Source organism: Coregonus clupeaformis, unplaced genomic scaffold (genome assembly GCF_020615455.1).
Source record: "Coregonus clupeaformis isolate EN_2021a unplaced genomic scaffold, ASM2061545v1 scaf1752, whole genome shotgun sequence".
NCBI classification, from domain to species: Eukaryota; Metazoa; Chordata; class Actinopteri; order Salmoniformes; family Salmonidae; genus Coregonus; species Coregonus clupeaformis.
In genome coordinates, this window is record NW_025535206.1 from 19,229 (window position 1) to 45,779 (window position 26,551).

Below are 26,551 nucleotides of genomic sequence, written 5' to 3' on the forward strand. Positions count from 1 at the left end.
TCCATATGTTTGGGGAGTCTCCCACCTGCCTTTTGGCGAACACCAAACATGTTTGCTTATTTTTTTCTTTAAGCAAAGGCTTTTTTCTGGCCACTCTTCCGTAAGTGTACGGCTTAAAGTGGTCCTATGGACAGATACTCCAATCTCCGCTTTGCAGCTCCTTCAGGGTTATCTTTGGTCTCTTTGTTGCCACTCTGATTAATGCCCTTTTTGCCTGGTCTGTGACTTTTAGTGGACGGCCCTCTCTTGGCAGGTTTGTTGTGGTGCCATATTCTTTCAATTTTTTAATAATGGATTTAATAGTGCTCCGTGGGATGTTCAAAGTTTAGGATATTTCTTCATAACCCAACCCTGATCTGTACTTGTCCACAACATTGTCCCTGACCTGTTTGGAGAGCTCCTTGGTCTTTATAGTGCCGCTTGCTGGTGGTGCCCCTTGCTTAGTGGTGTTGCAGACACTGGGGCCTTTCAGAACAGGTGTATATATATACTGAGATCATGCGACAGATCATGTGACACTTAGATTGCACACAGGTGGACTTTATTTAACTAATTATGTGTCTTCTGAAGGTAATTGGTTGCACCAGATCTTATTTAGGTGCTTCATAGCAAAGGGAGTGAATACATATGCACGCACCACTTTTCCGTTAATTTATTTTTTAAATGTTTTTGAAACAAGTTTTTTTTTTTTTTCACTTCACCAATTTGGACTATTTTGTGCATGTCCATTACATGAAATCCAAATAAAAATCAATTTAAATTACAGGTTGTAATGCAACAAAATAGGAAAAACACCAAGGGGGACGAATACTTTTGCAAGGCACTGTAACTCAAACATGAACAAAACAGACAGGCATTTAATTATCAGTGGTTTGGCATCATACTGAGTTTGGCACAGAGATCCAACATACTCAAAACAATGTTCAAGTAAGATCAACATAGAAAAGTTTACATAATTAACTGTATACATGTCTACAGACTGCTCGAACAGGACATCTAAGTGTCTAATACTACAATATACAAACGCAAGGCCAAAAACAAATCCTATGTGTGTACTGCTTAGTTAAGAACATACATTTAATTTAAATGTACAATATGACCATTAAAATAAGAGCTACATGACTCTTCACTAACCGACAGACAGGCTATGGCCCAGTACCATTACGGCCCCTAGCCACTTCTCGTAGCCTCCAGCCCTTTGGTGTTCTCAGATCCTAAAGAACTGGGTAAGTGAAAGTTATATGGTGAAAGCTCTGCTTTTAGCCTATTTGGGAGGCTAGGTGGCGCCATTCCCATTCAACTTTTCCTACACATTGTGAGGTTCTTTGGAATCTATCAACGCTAAAATGTTCACCGTTTAGAAGGAGCTAGGGACCAAAATGGAAGCAGGCCTATAACATATTAAAAACGTTTAGTTTTTTTCCTTCAATATCGATTGGAGTACAAAGCTCAATGCATGACCCCTTTCTGGAGCCTGAACTTGAAGACCACACTCCCCTTGTGCGTTTTTCTCTAGATACAGAAACAATCCAACATAAAAAAAAATATATATATTTTTTTAAACTTTCACTAGGACAAAGCAATCGTTCGTTTTAAACTAGACATCATTATGAGACATAAAACAGAATGGGAACGAAACATATGTAAGAGCATTCTTCTGGGTCAACATCACAGGCATTACTGCAGTGCTCGCAAATATCTGCACTTCTCCATCCATATTGTCCATGACTGGAGCTTAGGCCTTTTAAAATTCACAAAAAATAGATGAACTCTCCATTTTCCCATCATTAGTTTCCTCATTTAAGGAAGTTACATTTAGGTCAGGCAAAATTGGAAAGTCACATTTCCATTGCGACCGGAATGTTGTGCCATGATGGGTAGTGCGTTAGTGGGTTTCTGAGATTCAGAGAGGATTTGACTACTTCACTGCTGGTCCCCTTTCAAATGAACTCTGATGAAGCGGTGTTCAGCATGTAGCGATAAAAAGCATCATTTGTGCATCGTGAACAGGACAACTTGACACGTACAAATCAACAATAGTCCTGACATTTACCCTGTGTGCTGTGTCTTCGGATTAACACCTACTATAACGTCTGGTACTGTAGGTGTGCTTGAGATGATGCACTGCATCTCTTTCTGTGTCCAACAAACTATAGAACAATTCTATGGATACTGTTCCTGGTGACCAGCACCAGCACCTGGGTGTGGCAGGCAGATCAATTCTGATCTTATTTTCACTAATTGGTATTTTTTACCAATCAGATCAGCTCTGAAAAATATCTGATGTGATTAAAGACCAATTAGTGGAATAAATATCAGAATTGGGCTGCCTGTCTAAACACAGCCTATTGGGCAGTATATGTACATCTGAGCAAAGATGAAAGGCCACTGAGTGAGCCATTGGGTCCAGGCGCAGTGCAGGGTTTAAGTTCCACTTACTTGAACTCTGAGTGCAACGGTGGTAACCCAAAGCGCTGCGACGAAGCCAGCCTTGCTCTCAGCAGTTCTTGCTGGGCTTGCGCCTCATGACAGGGCAAGAACGTTCTTGTGTGAGTCATGTAAATTGGGCTTAAGTGCTCTCTCCTTAGGGACAGTGGAAGTGCTCCTCCAGAGCAGTCTCTGGCCTAGTAGGAAGTATGCATGTCATTGTCATCCCCTTCATATATAACCAGAACTTCTGACATATATATATATATATATAATAAAAACATGCTTTGTACAGTTCCAGTTCTTGTCCCTTGTGCAACTTAACACCTAAAAACCCATGTAAAACAATTAAAAACAGCTAAACGTTAGCATTAGTGCTAACAAGACATTCCACATTGCACTATGGCCCTCAGCAAGTATGGATTTTGAAGAGTGCTGTGCTAGCACTGCGTGCGTATATCCAGATTTTGGCAAAATACTGTTCTCTTTCTGTGTGGGGAATGCTGTGTTGAGTTGTATGTTACTGTGCAACATCCCTATAAAATTCACAAAACGCAGGCGGTCTCTTCAATGAATCCACTCAAAAAAGACTAGGCTTTCAGCTCATAGTCCTCTGTCTGTACATGGTTGAACTGAGGTTCCTCATTCAAGTACGTGCTCATGTCTGACCCAGATTTGATGGTAACGACAATGAAAATCTGGATGCAGTGTGGCACTCCGGCCAGCAGAAAGCGCTGTAGGTCCAGACACCCCAGCCCAGTCAGTTCACCAAAAGGACATCCTCGTATGTTGTCGTTCTGAGGGAAGAAACAAACATTGTTTACACGATAGCACATACACATGTAGAAAAATTTTAACGTCTCTCAACCATGATAGAAAGGATAACAGTGAATGCATCTGTTATTGTCTGGTTATTCAAGTAGCATCTACTGCTGTTCATTTCTACAGACTAAAATCCATCCCCATCAAGGCTAGGTGGAGCCATCACCATCATCTTACACCCATCTGACTCCTTCAGATCTGCAAACACTGAAGAGGTTAGGCGCTGGAGGGTGGTTTCTGAACCCGGCCTTGACCGCTAACTTCAGTCTTGACCTGTGCCCTCTGACCTACCGGTCACAGCAGCAGAAGAAGGAGCAGGGCGAGGTCTCAAGGCCCTGGAACTTCCCCGAGCTGGGCGTGTCAGTGCACTCTGCGATGAAGGCGTGCAGGTCCGTAATGTGGTAGGGCTCCTGGGTTTGGTGCTGGAGGGACAGGAGAGGAAACAGGCATCCATGTTTAGGTTACTCACTCTCTGCATCTCAAATGGCACCCTATTCCCTATGTAGTGCACTACTTTTGACCAGGGCAGTAGTGCACTATATAGTGAATAGGGAGCCATTTGGGATGCTGCCACTGTGTGTATCATGATCGGTTGGCTTTCACTAGGTGTTGTTGTTTGTAATTGGCTTCCGTTTGTACCGCTATGAGCAGTGAACATGACTGTTCTTTATGAGGAATGCAACTCTAAATATGAATCCACATCCCACAGAAGTTATTGTGTAAACCCAGCTATACGCCTCAACTCCAAATGAATGTAAAAGACAAGCACCAAATAAGAAATTATACAGTGCTTATCTTTTACATTCATTTGGATTAGAGTCCGTTTAAAGAGATACTTCGGGATGTTGGCAATTAAGTCCTTTATCTACTTCCCCAGAGTCAGATGAACTCGTGGATACTATTTTTATGTCTCGGTGTGCAGTTTGAAGGAAGTTGCTAACTAGACTTAGCGCAATTGCTAACTAGCGTTAGAGCAATGACTGGAAGTTCAGGGTAACTGCAAGCATGCTAGTAGATATTATAGTCTTCCAGTCACTTCCGTAACGCTAGTTAGCAATGGCTTGAGAAATGACCTCTAACTTCCTTCATAGATAATATTTAGATAAAGGGCTTTAAAGTCTCATGACTCTTGGCTGTACCTTGGTCTCTATAAACGTACATCGTTGAAGAACATCTTCTAATTAAATCACACAGCAGATTATGAGTTTTACTATTTTTGTTTTTACACAGATCTGTGCTCTTTTGCCTGAGGAAAATGTTGCCCTTTATTGTTACCTTGATGGTTTCGTAGGCGCCGGTGATGAGGGCGATGAAGAGCGAGAGCACCATGTAGATGAAGAGGGAGATGAAGGTGTAGAGGTAGACCTGGCTGAACACCCACACCAGCATGCTGCTCTCCTGCATCTCCGAGAAGGTCACAAACATGTCATCGCCGTTGATCAGCGAGAACAGGCACTCCGACACCATGGAGAGAGAGCGGAACTGACGGAGGGAGAGAGTGAGGGAGAGAGATAGGGAAACAGTTACGTCTCATGTATTTCATAGCAATACAGCTTAATGAATTGAATACGATAGGGAGAGAGACCTAAATTACACAGACAACCATATGACTTAACATGACCTTTCTCACTGTATGATATAAACAGTGAATTGGTTCAAAATTATTGAGGATTCAGTACACACACAAACATAAAAAATAAAATTACATCCATAAGGGCCAGTAAATATTGAATTATAATAATACACAAATCACATATTATTATCACAGTACGTCATTATTGTGTAAAATCCCACAATGCACAATTGTGCAATCATCACTGAACCATATGGGGTGTCCCCCTCCAGATTCATTCCTTTTCAATCAATTTGCCGGCCCACTCTGTTATTGGCCTACATCTTCTTCTGTTAGCATTTCTGTCTGTGCTTCAAAATGGTGGCAGTCTGTACCTTGACGTGATAGGGCCCCAGCACGATCCAGCCACAGAAGCAGTAGCCCAGGTAGATCACAGCTACACAGCAGGAGAACCGGATTACGTTGGGGAACGCAGCTCGCAAGGTCACGATCAGGATCTGAGAGGGAGAGAGCCAGGAGTGTGGGTGAATCACTGTCATAGTTAATGTGTGTGTGTGTGTGTGTATACTGTAGGCAACTTACATTGTACTTCTGGAAGAAGCTGAGGTAGCGAATGACTCCGACCCACACCAACAAGGTGGAGGTCCCCAACAGGATGCCACACTCATCATACGATGACAAATTCTGTAGGGAGATATACAACTCATAAATGCCTCATGAGCTTAGCACAACTGTCTTTGTCATTACCCAAACTGAGAAGAATGTTTTGGCTGGCGATTTTAAATAATTATTTAGCATTTTTCTCTGGGAAAAATAAAGCTTTTCTATTCTACTCTGAGCAGTAGAGAAAAAGTCCCCTAGAGGGGGACTGACCTTAGACTCGATGGCGATCTTGATGAAGCTGCCGATCATGGTGAGGACGTCACTGATGATGAGCAGGATGTACCAGCCATTGATGAATTCCATCCTTTCATCCCAGCTTACATTCCGGCCCAGGTTAGTCTTGAAGAACTCGACAAACTCCTGTTACCCAGAGACAGAGAGGAGTTGGGTGGCCCTACTGGAAAGACCAGTATTCACACATTCTCGGTTTTCGTGTTTGTCACGCCCTGGCTCTGGGGACTCTAGTATGTTGAGCCAGGGTGTGAGTTTTCATGTGTGTTGGTTCTAGTTGTTGTATATCTATGTTGGCCAGGGTGGCTCCCAATCAGAGACGGCTGTAGCTCGTTGTCTCTGATTGGGAGTCATACTTAGGTAGCCGTTAGGCATTCATTCATTGTGGTTTCGTGTTCGTGTTGGTTTGTGTTTGACCATTGACTGTCACGTCATCGTTTTGTTGTTTTTGATCGTGTGATCATTATATAAATAAATATGTTCGCATTCAACGCTGCGCCTTGGTCCTCCTCTCTTCCCGACGATCGTGACAGTGTTGCAGAACATTACTCCAAAAGTGGAATCACTTCAAAGAATGCCAATCCACTCAACAAACAAATATATATATATATATATATATATATATATATATATATATATATTTCTTCCACCCTACTCCCCAACCCTATAACAAGCAAACAAATGTATCTACAGTATGTTCTCAGATAATATATACCATTTAGCAGACGCTTTTATCCAAAGTGACTTACAGTCATGCCTGCATACATTTTACGTATGGGTGGTCCCGGGAATCGAGCCCACTATCCTGGCGTTGCAAGAGCCATGCTATACAAACTGAGCTATAGAGGACCACTAGATTGGATGTTCCTCCTTCTAACCACTTTGTCTCTTCCTACCCTCTACCTCCCAGTAACTTACGGCCTGTAGTCTGATGCCTCGGAGTATGGAGCGGCCACACAGCACCAGGGACAGCATACAAACGATCGCCACCACCACGTCAAACGTTAGCCGCGTGTGGTTCTCCGCTGAGAGGGAGGGAGGGAAGGAAAGAGAGAGAATTCAGTGGCTTTAATCAAGTAGAAACATTGGGGTGAATCCTTACTTCCACTTAAGTCAACCTTTCACATTGACATCAATGCGTGACTAAGTGAAAATTCTTACGCGACGTTTAGAAATGTCTTACGAGGTCAAATGAAGATGGCGATAGGGGAAATTGCTTAGTGTTTACATAGTCTTTGTCTTGTGGTACAAGCTGTACCGGTTAATTTCTGTTTGGTCAATATGTGTGTAGTTTTGTATTGACCTTTGCAAACGCTGATTTTTATTTATTTATTTTTGACTCTCTTACCAGGTCTCTCTCGAATAAAACTGGTTTTCAACCTCAAGAGATTCTCTTGGGTCATAATAATTAGGGCACACCGTAGAAAAATACTTTGCCAACGGAAGACGTTCAGGTAGTCCCTACATTTCAGTCCGTTTCTCCCGTTTGGTTTCTAATTAATATTACCCTGGTGAAATAAATGTTTAATAAAAAAAAACGTCTCTATCTCACCATGGCCAGACACACTGGGGTCTTTACACTCCTTTATAAAAGCCTGGTTTTCCAGACTGATCCTCACTTTACCACTGTGAGCCTTGTTGTCCAGGACTATCTGTAGAAACAGATGGAAAGAACAACAGATCAGACTTTGATACAGGTACTAGCACTTAAAATTAAACATAGAAAAAACAGTGGCAGACTCTTCAAGGGATAATATAAGAAACAGGTTATAGGTTACCTCTAATATACAGGTTTCCACAGCAACTACTAAACACTAAAAAGGTTACAATGAGTCACAGACTGGGTAGGACCATTTGCAGGAAGTGGTGGGGGAGGGAATCACCGTTATGAAGAACGTGTAACAGTCAGGAATCTCGTTGTTGATGATGGTCTGAACGTTGATGGCCTTTAGTTGGAACTGTATCGTCACGTTTATGAGTCTAGACAATAAAGAGTGAAAATAAAAAATGAAGAGGGATACCAGGGTTGTGTCAAAGTGAAAGCAAAGAGAAACGTTTCTTATTGGACAAGTCAAGGTAGACCCTCCCTGTTTTTGTTAGTTTCTGTTTGGCGTCTAATGAACATAACCCAGGGCTATAGGTAGTGTGTAAACAGTTTGTGGATGTGTGTGAGAGATACAATCACTTGTCAACAGTCAGATACTACAAAGATGGATGTCCCATCTATCTTAGTTGTAGACAGACAGAAAACATGGGAGCCCGAAGTCATTTGAAAAGACATTTGAAAAATGAAGCCTTACTTGTGGAACTTGAGGGTAAAGTTCTTGTAGTCAATGCTTAAAGGCGCTTGAGGGACCGACAGAGGGTTAACCCCCACACATTCTAGTAACAGGACAGAGGGACAGAGAGAGAGAGAAGTTAGTCATTTCAGGGGCTGTCAATGTTTTTCCTTATAGAAATAGAATTACATTGAAATAGAATTACCATTACACTGAAATAAACATCTGTTCTAGTAATTATATGTCTATGGTTATTCTGTTCTGGTGATCATGTCAAGAGTCAAAGGGCAGGCCATTTCAATACCAGGTGATTTTTATTGTTTAATGTGTTTCCCTTTTAGTCAGTAGTATTGTCTCAAGTGTCAGCTCATATAAGGAAGTGGAGCTTTCTGCTACATTCACATGATTGGGGAACAATACAGTACTTATACACATGTTTAGTAAAAAAAAAACGATACAGTTACGATGAATTGTTACTGAAAATATGACATGGTACTGGAAATAAGCAGCTTAGCAACTCTTTGGGTAGTCCCCATTGTTACAGTAAATTAAATAACTTAACTTCAGGCTAGACAAGGCTAGGGCATAAAGCAATGGTCAATCACCAAACTTGGCCCTGAAAAGCTACAAGGCGTGCAGGCTTTTGTTCAAATCTGGCACAAAACTCAACCTTTTTCAACCAGTCAACTAATCATCAAAAGAATGATGAGCCAAATCAGGCGTTTTGGAACAGAACTACATTTAGGTAGAGTCCCAAATGGCACCATATTGCCTATGAAGTGCACTACTTTTGACCAAAGCCCTTGGGCCCTGGTCAAACGTAGTGCACGCCATAGGGAATAGGGTGCCATTTGGGACGCACCACACTCAGTAGCTCTAGTACCAGGGTTGGGGACCGCTGGCATAATGCAAGAAAGTATATCCACGTACCTGTGATAACATGAGGGTCAATGTTGAAGGTATCATTGGCGGGATCGATGCTGCCCTTCTTGTAGTACTGCTGGCAGAGAGAGAGGGCACTCCCGTTCACCCCGACCCCATAGACATACGCATAGCTTCCCACCGTGGTCTCGGGTAGCACCAAATACTGTGCGGGAGGAGGAAGGGTACAAGGATGGAGAATAAGGCCCTGCTCTAATATTTTAAAATAACTCCTCCCTCTTTCCTCCATAATTTGAGGTAAGCACTGATCTCTATGCGGATTAGTGGACGATTAGTGAACGTAACTAGTGAACGTTTCCACACTACCGCTTTCACCAATCAAACTCGCTCAGATCTGTGATTACTTCAAATGATGCAGGCAGGAAAGGATACATTCTAAATATTCAAACAGGGCCTAAGAGTTGGAGACTTTTAGTTGAAAGTTGAGGATGAAATCATGAAGGGGATGAGATGTGGTCCTTCTTTGCACTGCATGGACATGTTTACATATCAGTCTGTATGCCGGGTCTTGTTCATTAGGTACCAAACGGAGAGATTTCCTGAAACTCTCATTAACATTTTCCTTTTAAAAACATTTTCCGTTGCATGCCCTAATGAACATGACCCAGGTGTCATTAGAGACTGTTACCTGGTCTAAGGCATATAAGATGTGTTCATTGACATCACTCTTTGTGTACACGGCGAACGTGTCGTCGGAGCCCTCGTCATAGTCCTTCAGGAAGATGTGCTTAAAGGTCAATGTGTTCTCCTCCTTGAACGTCACCACCATCTGGTTGCTGAGGCCAAACAACACCAGCTGATGGAGGGAGGGAGGGAGGGAGGGAGGGAGGGAGGGAGTCAGAAAGGTGTTTTATTGAAGGAAAGTGACTGTTCTACAACTATAACATAACCCATATGAAACAAATTGTCAGTTGTTATGGACTTCAGGTTGTTGGTCCCGCCATAAAACCTGAGCTTTGCCATGAGGGCGTTTAACATTTATTGTTCATACACTCAAAGTACATATGAAACAGAATAGCGGCTGTCATGGGGGGAGTCGATGTGTGTAGTTACCTGCACGGTGACAATGACAATCTTGAGCAGCTGCAGGCCCAGTTTGAAGGGCTTGCGGCCCTTGGCGTGGAACTTGTCACAGGGGCTCATGAAGAAGTACTTGAGCTTCCTGCGCAGGGCCTCCTCTTCCTGCTCCGCCCCCAGCCAGCCCCCCGCATTCGCCGTGGGCAACTGGGGGTTGCCATGGCTGGGTCTGTGGTGAACATGCTTGCCGCTGCTGTCGCTGGAGCCGTAGCCGTGAGGTGACAGAGAGGAAACCAACCTGTCCTTCTCTGAGAGACGGAGACATAAAGAGCAAGGGAAGAAAAAGAAAGAAAAAACATGTTAGCAATGACAGAAGGATAGTGAGTCTGACTAATATGAACAGTCAGTGGATAACTGAGCAAAACTCCAATGTAATCTGCAATAGCGCACCGCAACGGCACTCCATATTAGTGCTATTTCCTCTGTGAGCCCGAACACTGTTTAACCAGTGTTGTGGCTTTGAACCGTTGACACAGTTGCGTACTTAAGCAATAATGCACGAGGAGGTGTGGTATATGGCCAATATACCACAAACCCCAGAGGTGCCTTATTGCTATTATAAACTAGTTACCAACGTAATTAGAGCAGTACAAATAAATGTTTTGTCATACCAATGGTTTACGGTCTGATATACCACGGCTGTAAGCCAATCAGCATTCAGGGCTCGAACCACCCAGTTTATAATGATGAATAGGCTACGTGTTGTAATGTTACACACGTCTCTTTCTTTTTGTGACGGCTCTTGTACTAGTTTTGGCAGCTTTCATTCATTACATTTCCTAATCTCCCTCACCTCATATAGTCATCCTTCATCACGTCTCTATCTAGTAAAACCCTGGAGGTGACACAGGCCAGCTTACTAAAAAAAACACCCAGATCAGAGGCTCTGGGCTGGGCCGGGCGAGACAGACAGCCTCCCTGGAGGAAGAGAAGCGGGTGACTGGTGTGCTATGGCTGGCAGCTCTGCCACTCAAGGATGACAGAAACACACCACTGGAGATGGCTGGAAGATGCAAAAAGACTCCAGAGATGGTTGGGCTACTGCTATGCGACTACACCCGTCTGACTAGGTAGTCATTTGTCAAAGGAGCAGAGCTTCAAGGTGCGATGCTACACATTTTGATTGATGTCGTCGATAACATAAACCATAAAGGTGTAATAAAAACCTAAAATATTTGCACCTTCAGTGAAGAGACTGCTGGTGAAAGCTGAATTCAACCTGAGTCCTCCAAACGAACACATAATAATAACAGACTTAGAAGAGAAATGTGGACCATATAAACTCAGCAAAAAAAGAAACGTTGTAATAATTGTACAGATCTTCATTGTAAAGGCTTTAAACACTGTTTCCCATGCTTGTTCAATGAACCATAAACAATTAATGAACATGCACCTGTGGAATGGTCGTTAAGACACTAACAGCTTACAGACGGTAGGCAATTAAGGTCACAGTTATGAAAACTTACGACTCTAAAGAGGCCTTTGTATTGACTCTGAAAAACACAAAAAGAAAGATGCCAAGAGTCCCTGCTCATCTGCGTGAACGTGCCTTAGGCATGCTGCAAGGAGGCATGAGGACTGCAGATGTGGCCAGGGCAATAAATTGCAATGTCCGTACTGTGAAACGCCTAAGACAGCGCTACAAGGAGACAGGACGGACAGCTGATCGTCCTCGCAGTGGCAGACCACGTGTAACACCTGCACAGGATCGGTACATCACACCTGCGGGACAGGTACAGGATGGCAACAACAACTGCCCGAGTTACACCAGGAACGCACAATCCCTCCATCAGTGCTCAGACTGTCCGCAATAGGCTGAGAGAGGCTGGACTGAGGGGTTGCAGGCCTATTGTAAGGCAGGTCTTCACAAGACATCACTGGCAACAACGTCGCCTATGGGCACAAACACACTGTCGCTGGACCAGACAGGACTAGCAAAAAGTGCTCTTCACTGACGAGTCGCGGTTTTGTCTCACCAGGGGTGATGGTCGGATTCACGTTTATTGTCGAAGGAATGAGCCTTACACCGAGGCCTGTACTCTGGAGCGGGATCAATTTGGAGGTGGAGGGTCCGTCATGGTCTGGGGCGGTGTGTCACTGCATCATCGGACTGAGCTTGTTGTCATTGCAGGCAATCTCAATGCTGTGCGTTACAGGGAAGACATCCTCCTCCCTCATGTGGTACCCTTCCTGCAGGCTCATCCTGACATGACCCTCCAGCATGACAATGCCACCAGCCATACTGCTCGTTCTGTGCGTGATTTCCTGCAAGACAGGAATGTCAGTGTTCTGCCATGGCCAGCGAAGAGCCCGGATCTCAATCCCATTGAGCACGTCTGGGACCTGTTGGATCGGAGGGTGAGGGCTAGGGCCATTCCCCCCAGAAATGTCCGGGAACTTGCAGGTGCCTTGGTGGAAGAGTGCGGTAACATCTCACAGCAAGAACTGGCAAATCTGGTGCAGTCCATGAGGAGGAGATGCACTGCAGTACTTAATGCAGCTGGTGGCCACACCAGATACTGACTGTTACTTTTGATTTTGACCCCCCCTTTGTTCAGGGACACATTATTCAATTTCTGTTAGTCACACGTATGTTGAACTTGTTCAGTTTATGTCTCAGTTGTTGAATCTTATGTTCATACAAATATTTACACATGTTAAGTTTGCTGAAAATAAACGCAGTTGACAGTGAGAGGACGGTAAAAGAGCTAGTTCAGCAGTAATGGAGAAAAAGGAAGTGGAACTTGGAAATGAACTGCTGTTATGAACTGGGTCACCAGGATGTAAGTTTACCAGAACTCGCAGACCAGACAGAAGACACAAAATCTGGTCTGACGGACGCAGAAGAGAGAATCACTGTGATGTGTGTGTAGGATTGTGTGAGGCAAGGTTGATATCTCAATGTTTACTGTGCATGACTGTCTAGGAATATTGACCTATTGTAAGCCATCCACAATAATCACCTGCATATCTAATGATCTTTAGTTCGGCCAAGTGAATGAGAGAAGCCTATCTAGGGGTGGAAGACCTACCTACAGTATATCAACTTGCACACACAGAGCCTTGCAAGGTCACAAACACTCACAGACATGACAGCAGTTGCGTGACTCTCCCAGTCAAAAACAATTCAGACCTGTGCTGAAAGAATTTCACTATGTAACATTTCGTGCCAGCAATAGGAGCCTGAGCCAAGAAATTGACAGATCTTGATGGGGCATTTCGGCCATCAAGGCCGACAGCAATTGTCTCACTAAGCCGCACTAAGAGATAGAGTCAATCAAACTGAATAAATCCGCTGAAAAATCCTGCTCTTCCAGTTCAGGGCAGTCGATGGTGTGGTAGAGAAGGCTTAATAGACAACTCTGCATCTTGTCCGTCAGTCATAGTCAGCACTGTGACCATCAGTCTGCCAGTATCTCTGTATCACTACAATGGATCAGCAGCTATCAGTCTGCACTGGGCCACACAGGGAGAGTAGGCTACACTTCGCAACCTCACTGGAACCAGTAAACAAGCAAAGCTGCTCGACCTCTCTGTCAACTCTTAACTATGGGTGATCTCCATTTGCTGTTTCTATTTTCTCCTGTGGCGAGAGGACATGGTTATGAGGTGGACTTTTTGTTATTGCTATTATTTAACTTTAAACTGTTTCTCAGTCTCAAAATGCGCATCAGCCAATTAAAATTGTTGATTTACTTGCACGTGATAGAACGCTACATTGTAGCTGGTCCCATCAGATAACCTGGCACACGTTAGCCCTATGCTAGCCTCACCAGCTGACAGTGATTATTTCCTGTAACAAATTCTGCATCAGCCTATAAAAGATCTTAGACTTTATATCCACCAACCAATGGCATTTGTTAAAATAGGTCAACCCTGGACACCAGAGGGATATTTTAAACCTATAAATTCAAAGTTTACTTTTGTTCCGTTCGTGTGTAACAATGTCATGTGCCAATATTGCATTGATGCACCTTTGACTAGGCTACTAGCTACTAGTACTAACATTAGACAAAATGTTAACGCTTTTTCTCATCTGTTTCACACATATCTATGTGCTTTCATGTAAAAAAGATAAATGTGGTCCTTACAACGTACATTTATCGTACATCGTGAAAAAAACAAGTAATGTACCATTATTACCATTGCTTCTATGTGGCACACACTGCTAAAGCGGTTGACTCGAAATCGATAGCGCACTTTAACCATGGGTTTGAGCCCACCTCGCAACAAGCTTTTTTGTTGAGGAAAAAAAACAGTCCTTCATGTCTGATCCAAAACGCATATGTGACGAAGTGGATGATTATAATAATTAGGGTTGTCACCGATTTCAAAAAATATTGGGCGACCGAGAGTCGTCTGTTCTTTCGACAAATATATTGGTAAACATTTTAAAACGTGTATTTTTCCATGTTTGAATAAAATCAACTATGCAGGCTACTGAGCTTGTCTGATATTTAAGCACTGCAATTAAAAATGAAGACACACAAATTACTAAAGAGGGAGCCAGAGATCAATATGTCCTAACCAGAAGAAGAAAAACCTGTTCCCGCTGCCCGCTGCTGCTGGCCCTCCCAGATTCTGCCATTACGCTCCTGAAGTTGCCGGTAATAGGCTACACCAGCGGTCGGTAACCTTTTCCATTTGGAGTGCCAAGTTATCCTGCCATTTCTAATAATATTTGTGCCAGTTATGATTTACATATGCACATTTTGGTGGAACAGTTTAATTTAATTTATAATAATGTCTTCATATCTCAAAATCAATGTCATGTGGTTAATCAAAATTCTAAATGAAAATGATACAAATCTAAAAGTAACTTCTATTGCCATTGCCAATATGTAAAAATAGTCTACATAAAGCCAACAATTAAAACATTGCAGCCCGCAGGTAGAAAATATCCTGGTGAAAGTAAATATTCTATAAATCACATAAAATATTCTGGGTCCTCAGAGTTTCCTGCCAGTGAGCTCCGGACAGACAGACACAGCTGTAGGCTATTTTGTGCAAGGTATAAGAAGTAATCAGGTAGGCCTATTTTATGACGTTTCCACCGGATCAGAGCATTACATTTTTTCCCCTTTCATGCTGAGTGGTAGGCTAATCGAAAGGAAGAGAGCTGGAAAGATTTTTCAAATAGGCTACGTTGAGGAACTATTGTCATTCTCAATGGATGTAAAAACAGACTTTGTTTACTTGCTGTTTGAGGCAAAGAAAAAATTACTTTGAGAAGCTCCACAGTGATGGTGAGTTAAGACAATCAGAATTGACAACTCGTAAATGGAATGAAATAAACCAAAACTTGTTTCTCACAAGTGTAGCCTAGGCTATGCACTCTGCAAACAACGTGTCCATTCCGACAATGACAACGGTAAGACTGTAATAATAATATATTGAATGCATTAACAGAAATGACCATAACCAATCAAACATTGTAGATTAAAAATGATGGTAATTAACGGTAAATGTACTACTGGTGATACTGGTGTACATCTCCACATTGGATTAGTCCACTCAGACCGGCTTGAATCAGACGTGTCTCTTGTGCCATAATTTGTTTTAATATATTTGCCACTGCTCTACAAAAAAGAAAATCACGGTCGACCAAACCAGTCGACTAAATGGGGTCAGCCCTCATAGTAATGTATAGAAAACGTTGTACATGTAAGTGTAGCCTACATAAGAAATTAAGTGGTGTTTTTTATCTAACAGTAACGTTAAACTACAGTACATTCTGAAAGTATTCAGACCCCTTGACTTTTTCCACATTTTGTTAGGTTAAAGCCTTATTCTAAAATTGATTAAATTGTTTTTCCCCCCCCTCATCAATCTACACACAATACCCCATAATGACAAAGCAAAAGCAGGTTTTTAGAATATTTAAAAAAAATAAACAAAACAATAACTGAAACATCAGTGGTGGCCAGCTCTAGGAAGAGTCTTGGTGGTTCCAAAATTCTTCCATTTAAGAATGATGGAGGCCACGGTGTTCTTGGGGACCTTCAATGCTGCAGACATTTTTTGGTACCCTTCCCAAGATCTGTGCCTCGACACAATCCTGTCTCGGACCTCTATGGACAATTCCCTCATGGCTTGGTTTTTGCTCTGACATGCACTGTCAACTGTGGGACCTTACATAGACAGGTGTGTGCCTTTCCAAATCATGTCCAATCAATTGAATTTACCACAGGTGGACTCCAATCAAGTTGTAGAAACATCTCAAAGATGATAAATGGAAACAGGATGCACTTGAGCTCAATGTCAAGTCTCATAGCAAAGGGTCTGAATACCTATGTAAATTAGGTATTTCGGTTTTGTATTTTTTTTATACATTTGCAAAAATGTCTAAAAACCCGTTTTCGCTTTGTCATTATGGGGTATTGTGTGTAGATTGATGAGGGAAAAAAACATTTAATCCATTTTAGCATTGTAACGTAACAAAATGTGGAAAAAGCCAAGGGGTCTGAACACGGTTTTAGCCGAACCCTTCAAAACACAATATGTAAAAATAAATAAATGTAATTCTACATTTCAAAGGAAAAATTCACCTGGGATTTGAACATCGCAAACAGCGAAAAATGACCAGAAACCTGGCTCGCAACACTGTGAGCTATCTGTCCAATTGAACTTTTGTGCGTGTTTTAGTAACTTTGATTAGCAGATGGTGCCGTGTGACTTATGTTAAGGACGCTCTCATGAAAAAGTGTTCAGTCACGTCAGGGAGGAAGAGGCGAAGCGAGAGGGTTTACTCCGCCTAAAATCTGTCCATATAAGCAGATCATTCATTATTAAGCAAGTGAGGAGTTTTGTATGTGGGGAAATGAGAGAATGTCGAATTTAGTCACATTTTTTTTATTGCTATTTAGATATATGAGGCTTATTTGATCTAATAGAAGTTTCATAATGCTTTGGTTGTTACAAGTGTACTGATAGAAGTGTGATGCACCTGACATCCCGGCAACTTTGAGAAAAAAACACTATCTCGGAGTTGTCCCCGTTGAAATTCTAGACTGTCAATGTGTATTCTTGAAGATAGCATATTATCTCACTCTCCATCGAATACAGGCATTTGACATCAACACCTCTCATCGAAAATTCAAAAAAGTATTCAAATAACGAGATGTATCCACCAATCCAAAGAGAGGAATAGGCGGGAGCTTGACAGCCTGCCGTTCCGCTCTGAGGACAACGAATCCCATTGTTACGGCGGAGACACGCATCTCGTCATTATATCCAGTATCTCCGGTCACGTCCAACTATGTCAACATTTGTAATTGGCTGATGCAGATTTTGAGACGGAGAAAAGATTTACATTTAAACTGTTTCTAATGTTCGCAAGTATGGCCCCACATCACTTGTTAAAGGTGTGGTGAATAATTTCATAATATTCCATGTATGAGACCACAAATGAAGTACTGTAAACAATGAGTTTAAAGTATACTACGGCATGAGAAAGAAAATGCTTGATAACTGCTTGAGTGCTTACAAGACATTTTCAAAACCCCTGAACCACACACAGAGAAGTGCAGAAGTGAAAGCCTATGCCCACAGTCATATGGGCACCGTAGACTACGACACGTGAGAGGAAGTTATGAAACTGAGTGGAGGGAGGTTATCACAGAGTATGGTAGGTGGAGAACCTGGGTCAGTCTGGTTTAAATGTGGCAGACATGCTATGGTGATGGGAGGGAGCAAGAGTAGTCAGGGTCTTTGGGGTCTTGGAGGGGGCTCATGAAACAATAGTTTCTTTCAGCTTCCAACGCTCTAGAATTTAGGAAAAGTCTAAACGGGATCGGACTTCACCCCATTGGAGTCCCAAGGATCCTGGATAGAACGAACCCTGAAATTTAGGGGAAATGCTTAAATCAAGACTCATGAGAATTGAAGTACAGCATTGACTGCAATGGTGGGATAGAATAGAACAATTTCAAGGCTAAAATGTCCCTTGCTTTAAGTGGCCATCAGGTATAATTTCTTACCCCAAACTTGACAAGTGTAAACTGTTATTGGCCAACTCTGTCAGCAGCATGTCAACATAAAGCCAACCATCTTTGCCTATTTCATCCAGAATGTCTGTAGGGGAGAGTGGGGTATGTTGAGCCAAAGGGTAAGTTGAGCCATCTCTTGTTTCTAGGAAACCATACACAAAATGTATAATTTGACCAAATATTTAGGAAGAAGTCATGATTTCATGGAGTCTGTGGAGGAAGAAACCACATGGAAAAAGTGGTAAGCAAGTTAGGTCGAACAAACAGGTTTTCACCAACTCAAATGAATTGATTGTGTTAGAGGTTTCATGATGCTTGCATATAAACCAAAGCAGATATTTTAAAGATTGTTCTATACATCATTTGGGGTCTCTATAAGCTTTAATATGAGGCCCTAAACCTAGCATGAAAGTACATCCTTGTAGTTGTGTTTGCCTTGGGGTAAGTTGAGCCAATGGCAATGGGGTAAATTGAGCCAATGGCAAGTTAAGCAAATTGAAGTGTTTTCTTCCCAGGCGTAGTAATGCAAGGCATTATCGCTGGGATATGAGGTAACACCAGGGCCTGGCTTATGTTAAAAGTATTTAAAATATACAAAATGTTTGTTAGGTGCTAACACTGTGTTAATAGATGCGTAAAATGATTAAAAGACAAAAAAAAGCTATTGTGATTGTTTTGAATTGTGTTTGGACATGGTTTTTAAAAAGGTAGTGATAATTTGTAGGTGGCTTAACTTACCCTGTCCCACGGCTCAGCTTACCCCATACCCGTGGTCAGCTGTGCCAAGAGACCACTTTTTTTGGACAAGCTATGATTTCAAAACTAATATTTACATGAATTCTGATTATTTACAGGCATACACAACATCCTGAAATAAATTATATGTATATATATTTGCTAGAATGAATATTTACATACTCTACTTTTTAAAAAACTTACCCCACTCTCCCCTATCTATTAAATGTAAAAAATACAATAATAATTGTGCCATTGTGACGATCAACATCTTGGTTCTTTGAATGGATAGGCTACTAGTTTCTATGGGAAATAATGCATCATTCATGATTCAGGAATAGCACACACACAAAGACTCATATTGGACACATCTAAGCTGCATGATTTGTCCAGCAACAGCGATCACATGATTAAAAACAATACATTTTGGTGATAACTGACTAAAGAGAGTGGATGGTACACATTTCTGCAATAACGCTTCTTCCAGTCAGTGTTTGGAAACATTGTAACAAAACATTGTTGATACTGCTGCGTCAACCTCATACAATGTTACTGTGTTATACAATGTTACTGTGTTATACAATGTTACTAATGCATTTATTCACGATCAATCACCACTAACTTTGTCCCTAAAATTAGATGTCTGTTTTATGGAGATGATTGGCAAGACAAGACAGCCCACTGTAGAGCTACGTTACACAAGCAGAATATACTCAGGGCCCTCCTTTCAATGGAAGGCATGCAACAATGTAACAAACCACTTAAAACACAAAAAGTTACAAAGTAACATGTTGTCAGAATATTCTTGAAAATGACTTGTAAACAACTCAACATACCTGAACCCGCGCCGCCGTGGTTGCAATTGCCGCTTGCTGTAGCCATGTTAACTTTTTGAAACTATGAATAAATATGCGACATAAAATCTGAACTGTCTCAGAATAAATAGGGCAAATAAAAGCTGTTATAAAACGCGAGTATATTGTTGGCGTAAAGTTAACTGTCCGAGAAAATAGCCATGAGGACGACGTTTTTCTGCGTTCTGCAATAACTGCATAGGTTCAGCATCAGGACAAAACATGAGTCGGGTCCTCAGACGAGATCACGTGACTCATGTACCATCATGTGACTGCACAAGGTGGCGCTTGTTCTCAGCTCTTTCTCCCACTTCAACTTTACCGTCTCTTTGCAGCCTCCTGCCAACATTTAATTGCAGACAATAGTAAAACACATACCAAGCACAACATCTAATTATGTATAACTTGAGACCTATGTTATTGACACAATGTATTTATTCTCATGGAATTTCTGGTCCATATGGTCAATTTAAACATTACATTTCTTTGACATTTCAATGAAATACAAAGGCATTATTTCAGGTATTACAGTATTTATTTCAATTTGACAAAGCAATATACAAGCACCAAATAAGTTGTGGACATTAAAGCAGCCACACATATATTTACAATGACACAATGATGTGTAATGTCTAAATGGGGAGCATTGTAACATTTCCCACCCATAAGATATTACAAATAAGACTGCAGTGCATATCATTGTACAGTGCTAGCTAATTCTGTTAAATCAGAGGACTCCATTTTACAAAAACTACATCTTGCTGAACAATCAGTCCAGGATAAAGCGCATTCAATTGTGACCATTTCTGTTTTTTCATCAGTGAACTACTAGCACATCACTGAGCTGCCCAATCCACACTCCTCTTTCCATACTGTTACTCCTCCCTTTCATCTGCCTCTAGAGTAGGTCCTTTGAATGAATGAATACTGTACTTCCAACTAGCTTCCTTTCCTTGTTCTATGTCATTGTCCTCACTGATTCAAATGCACCGAATAGGTAAAATAACGATTAAAGCTAACGTTTCTGAATAAAATCTGTGTACCTTCTGCAACTGCCATAAAGTTCATTTACGGCAGTGGAAGAAGTATAATGTCGTAGTTATAGTGGGTTAGTCATAGTAGGGAAGTTCTGTAACTATGTACACAAATTGATGCATTGTTGTAAAAACTGTCTGCACCCACGTAGCAATATTCAAGTACGTACATTGACCTTGCCAACAGATAGGGAAGTTAAAGTGAGTACTTTCTCCCATCTCCCACATCTGTCAGGACAATAAAATGAATAGGACATAGGAAAGGAAGCACTATACATTATACAGCCAATACGGTATACAGTACATCCCTTTTACATCTCAATCCACACTTCCTACTACCTCTCAACTCTATATATCCTATCTGCCCTCCAGTGCCTTGTCTCGGGCGATGACGGCCTCGTCAAACTTGATCATGAGCGTGGTGCCCTTGTGCCAGTGCACCGTGACCTTGGCGGGGAAGCCGCTGTGTGTGAGAATGGCCTCCACCACGCCCCCGGTGAAAGCGGCACAGTTGAGCGTGCTGTTCTCCTTGGGCACCGAGATGAAGGCGTTGATCAGGGGCTCCTTCTCAATGATATAGTAGGTCTTGTCGTCGTCGTTGGCCTGCTCCAGCTTGTCTGCCTCCTTGCCGAACAGGGCCCTCCAAACCGACACCTGAGGAATCGAGGGGGAACGGAAGGCAGAGAAAGGTGAAGGTTTGTTTGTGTTTATGCTTATGTCAGAGGCCAGGTTTGTTGAAGTGGAGGACAAGTCGCTGCTACAGCCAAGAGCCATGTATACCTAGGCTTTATTGGTATTACATTATAGCCTAATGTTATGTGAATGTTAGTATAATGTTATACATTTGTTGTTATTACACTAATGAAAAAGTAGAGTATGTGAAACACACAATGTGCAATGTTCTCTTGATCATACCTTGATGAAGAGCAGTATGTTCAACACTTTGGTTTCCCTTTTTCCATTCTTCTCTCTCAACACCAGCACGTCCAGCAGGCTGGCCCCCACGCCTTGACCCAAGTCTGCCAAGCGTGCCTGCAGCTCGGACACAGAGTACACCCGACTCTGGCAGTACTGCACCATCTCAGAGAAGAGTAGGGCGAATGCGCTCACGCTGACCTCAGTCTTGGGTCGGGTGAGCGAGCGCTCTAGAATCGCAGACTTGCCCATGGTGAAGCGAGTCTCCATTTTCTACACGGGGAGGGGAAGGTGAGGAGAGTGAGTGACTGTCAACAACAGCAGCATGTTGGTGTAAAATAAAATAGCAGCGCATGGTGCTTTCAAGACAACTGGGAACTCTGATGAAAAAAACGAGGTCAAATGATGACGTTAGTGATCTTCAGGTCAGAACTCTAGAAGGATGCCCTCTTAGTTGCCGACTTGGTTGACCGTTCAAAACGATTTTTCCCAGTCGGAGCTAGTATTTTCCAGAGTTCCCAGCTGTCTTGAACGCACTATAGTCGGAAGTCAGAGAATTCCGAGTTCCCAGTTATTTTGAACGCGGCATTTGTACCAAACATCACTCAATGACTGTTCTGACAACCATCCATCCATTTCAACACATCAGAAAACGTGCACTGCTACTAGCTGGCTCTAAGTGATGTTAAGCTAGCTAACGTTAGCTAGCTAGATACTCTTTTAACAGAATATGAATAAAAACAAGGATTAATTCGTTCAATGAGCACACATTGTGGAAAGTTAACAATAAAACATGCACGAAGAAATAAACATAGCAAATATTCTCATAAAATGATTTAAATTAATATTCCTCACCAATTTCTGTTGTTGTTCTTAGCAGCACAATTTGCAAACACATTTTACTTCCTGTTCCGGGTGAAACGTCACAGTCATACATCACGATGTTAATGTTGAAATATCTTCCGTTTAAACATTATGGTATTGATAACAATTATTAAAAATATTACAGTTTTCATAAATCACTATTTTAAACGGATTTTTTTAAACCTATACTAATAATAATAAAAAAAGAGCTAATTGTCATCCAAGAGGCCACTATTGTCCCATTTATAATAATAATAATATGCCATTTAGCAGACGCTTTTATCCAAAGCGACTTACAGTCATGCGTGCATAATTTTTTTTTGTGTATGGGTGGTCCCAGGGATCGAACCCACTACCTTGGCGTTACAAGCGCCGTGCTCTACCAGCTGAGCTATAGAGGACCACATAATGGCTGTTTTTCCTAATGACACAAAGAGAAAATAAACATAGGGAACAAGAGGCTTGGGGATAGAAAAAACCCACAAAAACAAACAGACACTGGCTGCAATTCTCAAAGTAGCAGTCACTCAAGGGTGATAAACTTTGTTCCCTTTACTCCCAACCACCAAAACCTCATAAGCCAATGAACACCACCTGTCATGGGACACTAATGTCATGAGTCAGGAACGTTGTTGTCATCTGACAAAGCATACATGCACTGATTATAGTGTATGCCTACTACATTGGGTTGTTTTTTGGGAATTTGTTTTGTGTCATTTCCAGTAAGGTTACTGGGCTTCCCTGACATTGACGGTAAACAGACCGCCCCTCTCCTCTATGCATCGTGGAATACATTTACCAGACTTCACCATCTGTGTGTGTCTGTGTATATGTGTGTGTGATTACAGCCATATGTGTGGAAGGTGGATGTAATAGATGTATGTAATACTGTGATGACTAACAGAAACCAGCATATCTTCAACACTTCTCTAGTCCCTTTAAGCCTGATTTCGTCACAAGCTTGAAAGGGCCTTATTTGTTTTCCGATTACAAACTTTGACTTTGGGTAAGAACCAATCAATATTTGGAGGCGTCTGTGTATAAAGAGTTATTTCATCTATTGGGACACCACATTACAAACACATTGATTCCCCGAAGTGGGAAGTGAAATCAGCTTTAGGTACTTGAAACAAAGCCTTATTGAGCACCTGGACATTATTCTTGTGGTTTGTCATGAGTGGTTGTGGTTTGTCATAACAGAGTCCTGGACTGTAAGAGATAAGAAGGTTAAAACTGTCATCGGCTGCCTGAGTTGACCTTGTCTGGGGATCGTTAGTGGGTTTAGTTTAGCGTCTGGATCCGGTGTGATACAGCTGCACTCAGAATGACTATAGTGGTTGTATGGCTCTTCATTGTGGCTGGAACGTGCTACAGCGTTCTCTGTTCAGGTAAGTTGTGTTAATTGACTGATATTATACGTTTATTTGTGTTCATATGTCTGAAAGTTTGGCTGCCATACTGCATTGTCTGTACACATCTACATTGGCAACATATGCTTCTATCATTAAACTTAGAGCTCAATTTAACAAAAAAATTCACTAGTAGCTGGTGTACGATACATTAAATACCCCAAGATAGTATGAATATGAGTATGAATGAAGCCCCAGGTGACTGTTTGCACTGAGTTTGTTGTAGCATGAACGAAAAACATTTGTTTTGGTTTCAGAGAACCACCTGCGGGACATGGACAGTTTCATCAGTGCCGTTGAGCAGGCTGAGGACTCTAACCCAGACCTGTCACCACTAGCCCTGGTGAGGAGCCTCCGTAGGACGGCCGGACACGAGGATCCTCTCACCCTGCACTTCCTGGGGGCCTCCAACAACATCAGCCACACCCACAACTCTGTGTTCAACGCCACTCTCTTTGGCTTCTTCGACAAAGCCATCCACCATTTTGTGACGGACCGTGGTGCAGAGAGAGGGGTCGTTCTGACCCAAGATGGCACCACAGTGGCCATCGCTCCCATGCTTCTAGGCATCGAGGTGGGGCTGAAAGCTAAGCTGGAAGGCACCCCTCCTCTGGGCATGTTTCCCCTCACCTTGGCCAAAAACCTAGGGTTGTCGTTCCTTAGCCTCCAGGACTTTCCACCCGCTCAGCGTCTGGGGCCGGACGGCTGCTGGGACAACGTGGCCCACCCCAGGGTGTTCCAGCTATCGCGTGTGCCCACCCTGGCCACCGATGCCCTCATCAACGGGGGAATGGATGGGTCCATCTTGGGCATGGACCTTGCCACCCTGGCCCCCTCTGAACAGCCTGGTAAACTCAGCGAGGTGCTGAAGGGTTACTACAACCATGTACTGGATGGGCAGGACCTGGGGGTTGTATACAGCCACATCAGCCCCAAGCGCAGGGAGATTGCCCAAGCCCTGCTGGGAACCCTGGACACCCAGAGGCAGGTGATGGAGACCCTATACTTGGTGTGGAGGCTGGAGGACACTCAGTGGATAGCCAATGATACAGGGGTGGAAAAAGCAGTGAGAGACGGAATGCTGGAATTTGTCCACAGATACTGGGGTGAGTCTCGAGATGGGGAAGAGGGAATAATTTACCCCTGTAATTATGAAATTGTAGGTGATGAATGGCTATTAATTTGAAGTCTACAGAAAATTGGTCTGTAGATATGAAGAGTAATTGAACCTGTTCTACTCTGGTTCAACCTCTCCTCTCCAGACTGCCCTCCCATCATCCCACGGTGTCAGTGGGGGGCGGCACCCTACCGAGGGTCTCCCTTCCCTCTTGCCCTGCCCCTCCCCTTCCTGTACATCCACCACACCTACCAGCCAGACAGGCCCTGTCGCTCCTTCCGGCAATGCTCCAGGAACATGAGGGCCATGCAGCGCTTCCACCAAGAAGACCGCGGCTGGGCCGACATTGGATATAGGTGACCTTTGACCCCCTCATCCATTAGCAGATTTTAACAAACCCTTTACACTAAGCTTCATAGATGGAGACAAGTGTACTGTGTCAGCCAGAAATTACTGAAGCAGTCATATCATAGCAAATCTTTACATGATATTACACAGTATAACTTGAAGCAATATATAATGACAATATGCTATAACAGGAATCAGGGTTGTGAGATAATGCAATTTGTTTTATCACTCCAACTCCTAAATGTATGTTCCCCTCAGCTTTGTGGTGGGTTCTGACGGGTACATCTACGAGGGGCGCGGCTGGCATCACATTGGCACCCACACCAGGGGGCAGAACTCTTACGGTTATGGCGTGGCCTTCATCGGCAACTACTCCTCCTCTCTGCCCTCGCGCCACACCCTGGATCTGGTGCGCCAACACCTGGCCAAGTGTGCAGTGGATGGCGGGCGCCTGCAGTCCAACTTCACCCTCTACGGGCACCGGCAGTTGGTGGACACCTCCTGTCCAGGAGACGCACTCTACTCAGAGATCAGGGGCTGGGAGCACTTTGGGGTGAGATACTGTTCAGTATTATAGACTACTATACTGTTAGTCAATGTCAAATGTATCATTTTAATACATACACGATCAAAAGAGCATCACAGTTGCGCCAGAACACCGGAACACTATTCAGTCATAATACAATTGTGCCCTTTTTCATACATTAGACATTAGTGATAAACACCAACATTGAGCGGTTTGTGCACTGTTGATATTGATGCTGCTGACACGTTTTGATCCTGTGTTATCTTGATCACTCATTATAGCAATCTTTTACAGGAAACCAGCTCATTGAAAAAGGACCAATGAAGAAGACAAGCATGTAAAAAGCAGTGTGGAATAAAACCAATTTTGTCAAAATGTCTACTTGGATTGTGTGGGGGTATCAATTTGTTATGTCCATGATAATAGTGTGTTTTAGAGTTATAACAGCGTATAACGCTCACCCTTATGGTTGTCACTGCTTCACATTACAGTATTGTAACACAACAGAGAGACGTACAGTTGAAGTCGGAAGTTTACATACACTCCACAAATTTCTTGTTAACAAACTATAGTTTTGGCAAGTCGGTTAGGACATCTACTTTGTGCATGACACAAGTAATTTTTCCAACAATTGTTTACAGACAGATTATTTCACTTATAATTCACTGTATCACAATTCCAGTGGGTCAGAAGTTTACATACACTAAGTTGACTGTGCCTTTAAACAGCTCGTAAAATTCCAGAAAA

At 42.6% G+C, this 26,551-nt stretch overlaps 3 protein-coding genes across 3 annotated transcripts; 1 reads left to right on the forward strand and 2 right to left on the reverse strand.

Annotated features, from left to right (window-relative positions):
* Window positions 1–808: 808 nt before the first annotated feature.
* Window positions 809–19,807, reverse strand: LOC123487508 (mucolipin-1-like). Its single transcript, XM_045218715.1, has 14 exons — window positions 19,574–19,807; window positions 9,991–10,262; window positions 9,566–9,733; window positions 8,926–9,082; window positions 8,017–8,098; window positions 7,600–7,696; window positions 7,269–7,368; window positions 6,635–6,741; window positions 5,696–5,845; window positions 5,405–5,506; window positions 5,197–5,319; window positions 4,525–4,731; window positions 3,541–3,671; window positions 809–3,224 (listed from the first exon to the last, which is right to left on the reverse strand). Exons 1-14 carry the CDS (start codon window positions 19,617–19,619, stop codon window positions 3,188–3,190), a joined length of 1,779 nt encoding a protein of 592 aa, XP_045074650.1. The 5' UTR covers window positions 19,620–19,807; the 3' UTR covers window positions 809–3,187.
* Window positions 19,808–20,110: 303 nt separating this feature from the next.
* On the reverse strand, window positions 20,111–22,467 carry LOC121532652 (trafficking protein particle complex subunit 5-like). Its single transcript, XM_045218717.1, has 3 exons — window positions 22,396–22,467; window positions 21,541–21,813; window positions 20,111–21,279 (listed from the first exon to the last, which is right to left on the reverse strand). Exons 2-3 carry the CDS (start codon window positions 21,808–21,810, stop codon window positions 20,983–20,985), a joined length of 567 nt encoding a protein of 188 aa, XP_045074652.1. The 5' UTR covers window positions 21,811–21,813; window positions 22,396–22,467; the 3' UTR covers window positions 20,111–20,982.
* A 1,002-nt stretch (window positions 22,468–23,469) lies between these two features.
* LOC121533254 (N-acetylmuramoyl-L-alanine amidase-like) lies at window positions 23,470–26,185 on the forward strand. The gene is made up of 5 exons (XM_045218716.1): window positions 23,470–23,792; window positions 24,071–24,919; window positions 25,076–25,286; window positions 25,537–25,831; window positions 26,099–26,185. Exons 1-5 carry the CDS (start codon window positions 23,729–23,731, stop codon window positions 26,126–26,128), a joined length of 1,449 nt encoding a protein of 482 aa, XP_045074651.1. The 5' UTR covers window positions 23,470–23,728; the 3' UTR covers window positions 26,129–26,185.
* The last annotated feature ends 366 nt before the right edge of the window (window positions 26,186–26,551 follow it).

Bases quoted from the DNA above. Each gene is read 5' to 3' on its own strand.
- LOC121533254 (XM_045218716.1), top strand. From the start codon at position 23,729: ATGACTATAGTGGTTGTATGGCTCTTCATTGTGGCTGGAACGTGCTAC. The intron at 24,920-25,075 runs GTGAGTCTCGAG...TCTCCTCTCCAG, and splicing joins ATTTGTCCACAGATACTGGG to ACTGCCCTCCCATCATCCCA. The intron at 25,287-25,536 runs GTGACCTTTGAC...TGTTCCCCTCAG, and splicing joins TGGGCCGACATTGGATATAG to CTTTGTGGTGGGTTCTGACG.
- LOC123487508 (XM_045218715.1), bottom strand. From the start codon at position 19,619: ATGGCTACAGCAAGCGGCAATTGCAACCACGGCGGCGCGGGTTCAG. The intron at 9,083-9,565 runs GTAACAGTCTCT...CCTCCCGCACAG, and splicing joins TCTTATATGCCTTAGACCAG to TATTTGGTGCTACCCGAGAC. The intron at 7,697-8,016 runs GTAAGGCTTCAT...TTTATTGTCTAG, and splicing joins TTTACCCTCAAGTTCCACAA to ACTCATAAACGTGACGATAC.
- LOC121532652 (XM_045218717.1), bottom strand. From the start codon at position 21,810: ATGGAGACTCGCTTCACCATGGGCAAGTCTGCGATTCTAGAGCGCTCG. The intron at 21,280-21,540 runs GTATGATCAAGA...TCGATTCCTCAG, and splicing joins ACATACTGCTCTTCATCAAG to GTGTCGGTTTGGAGGGCCCT.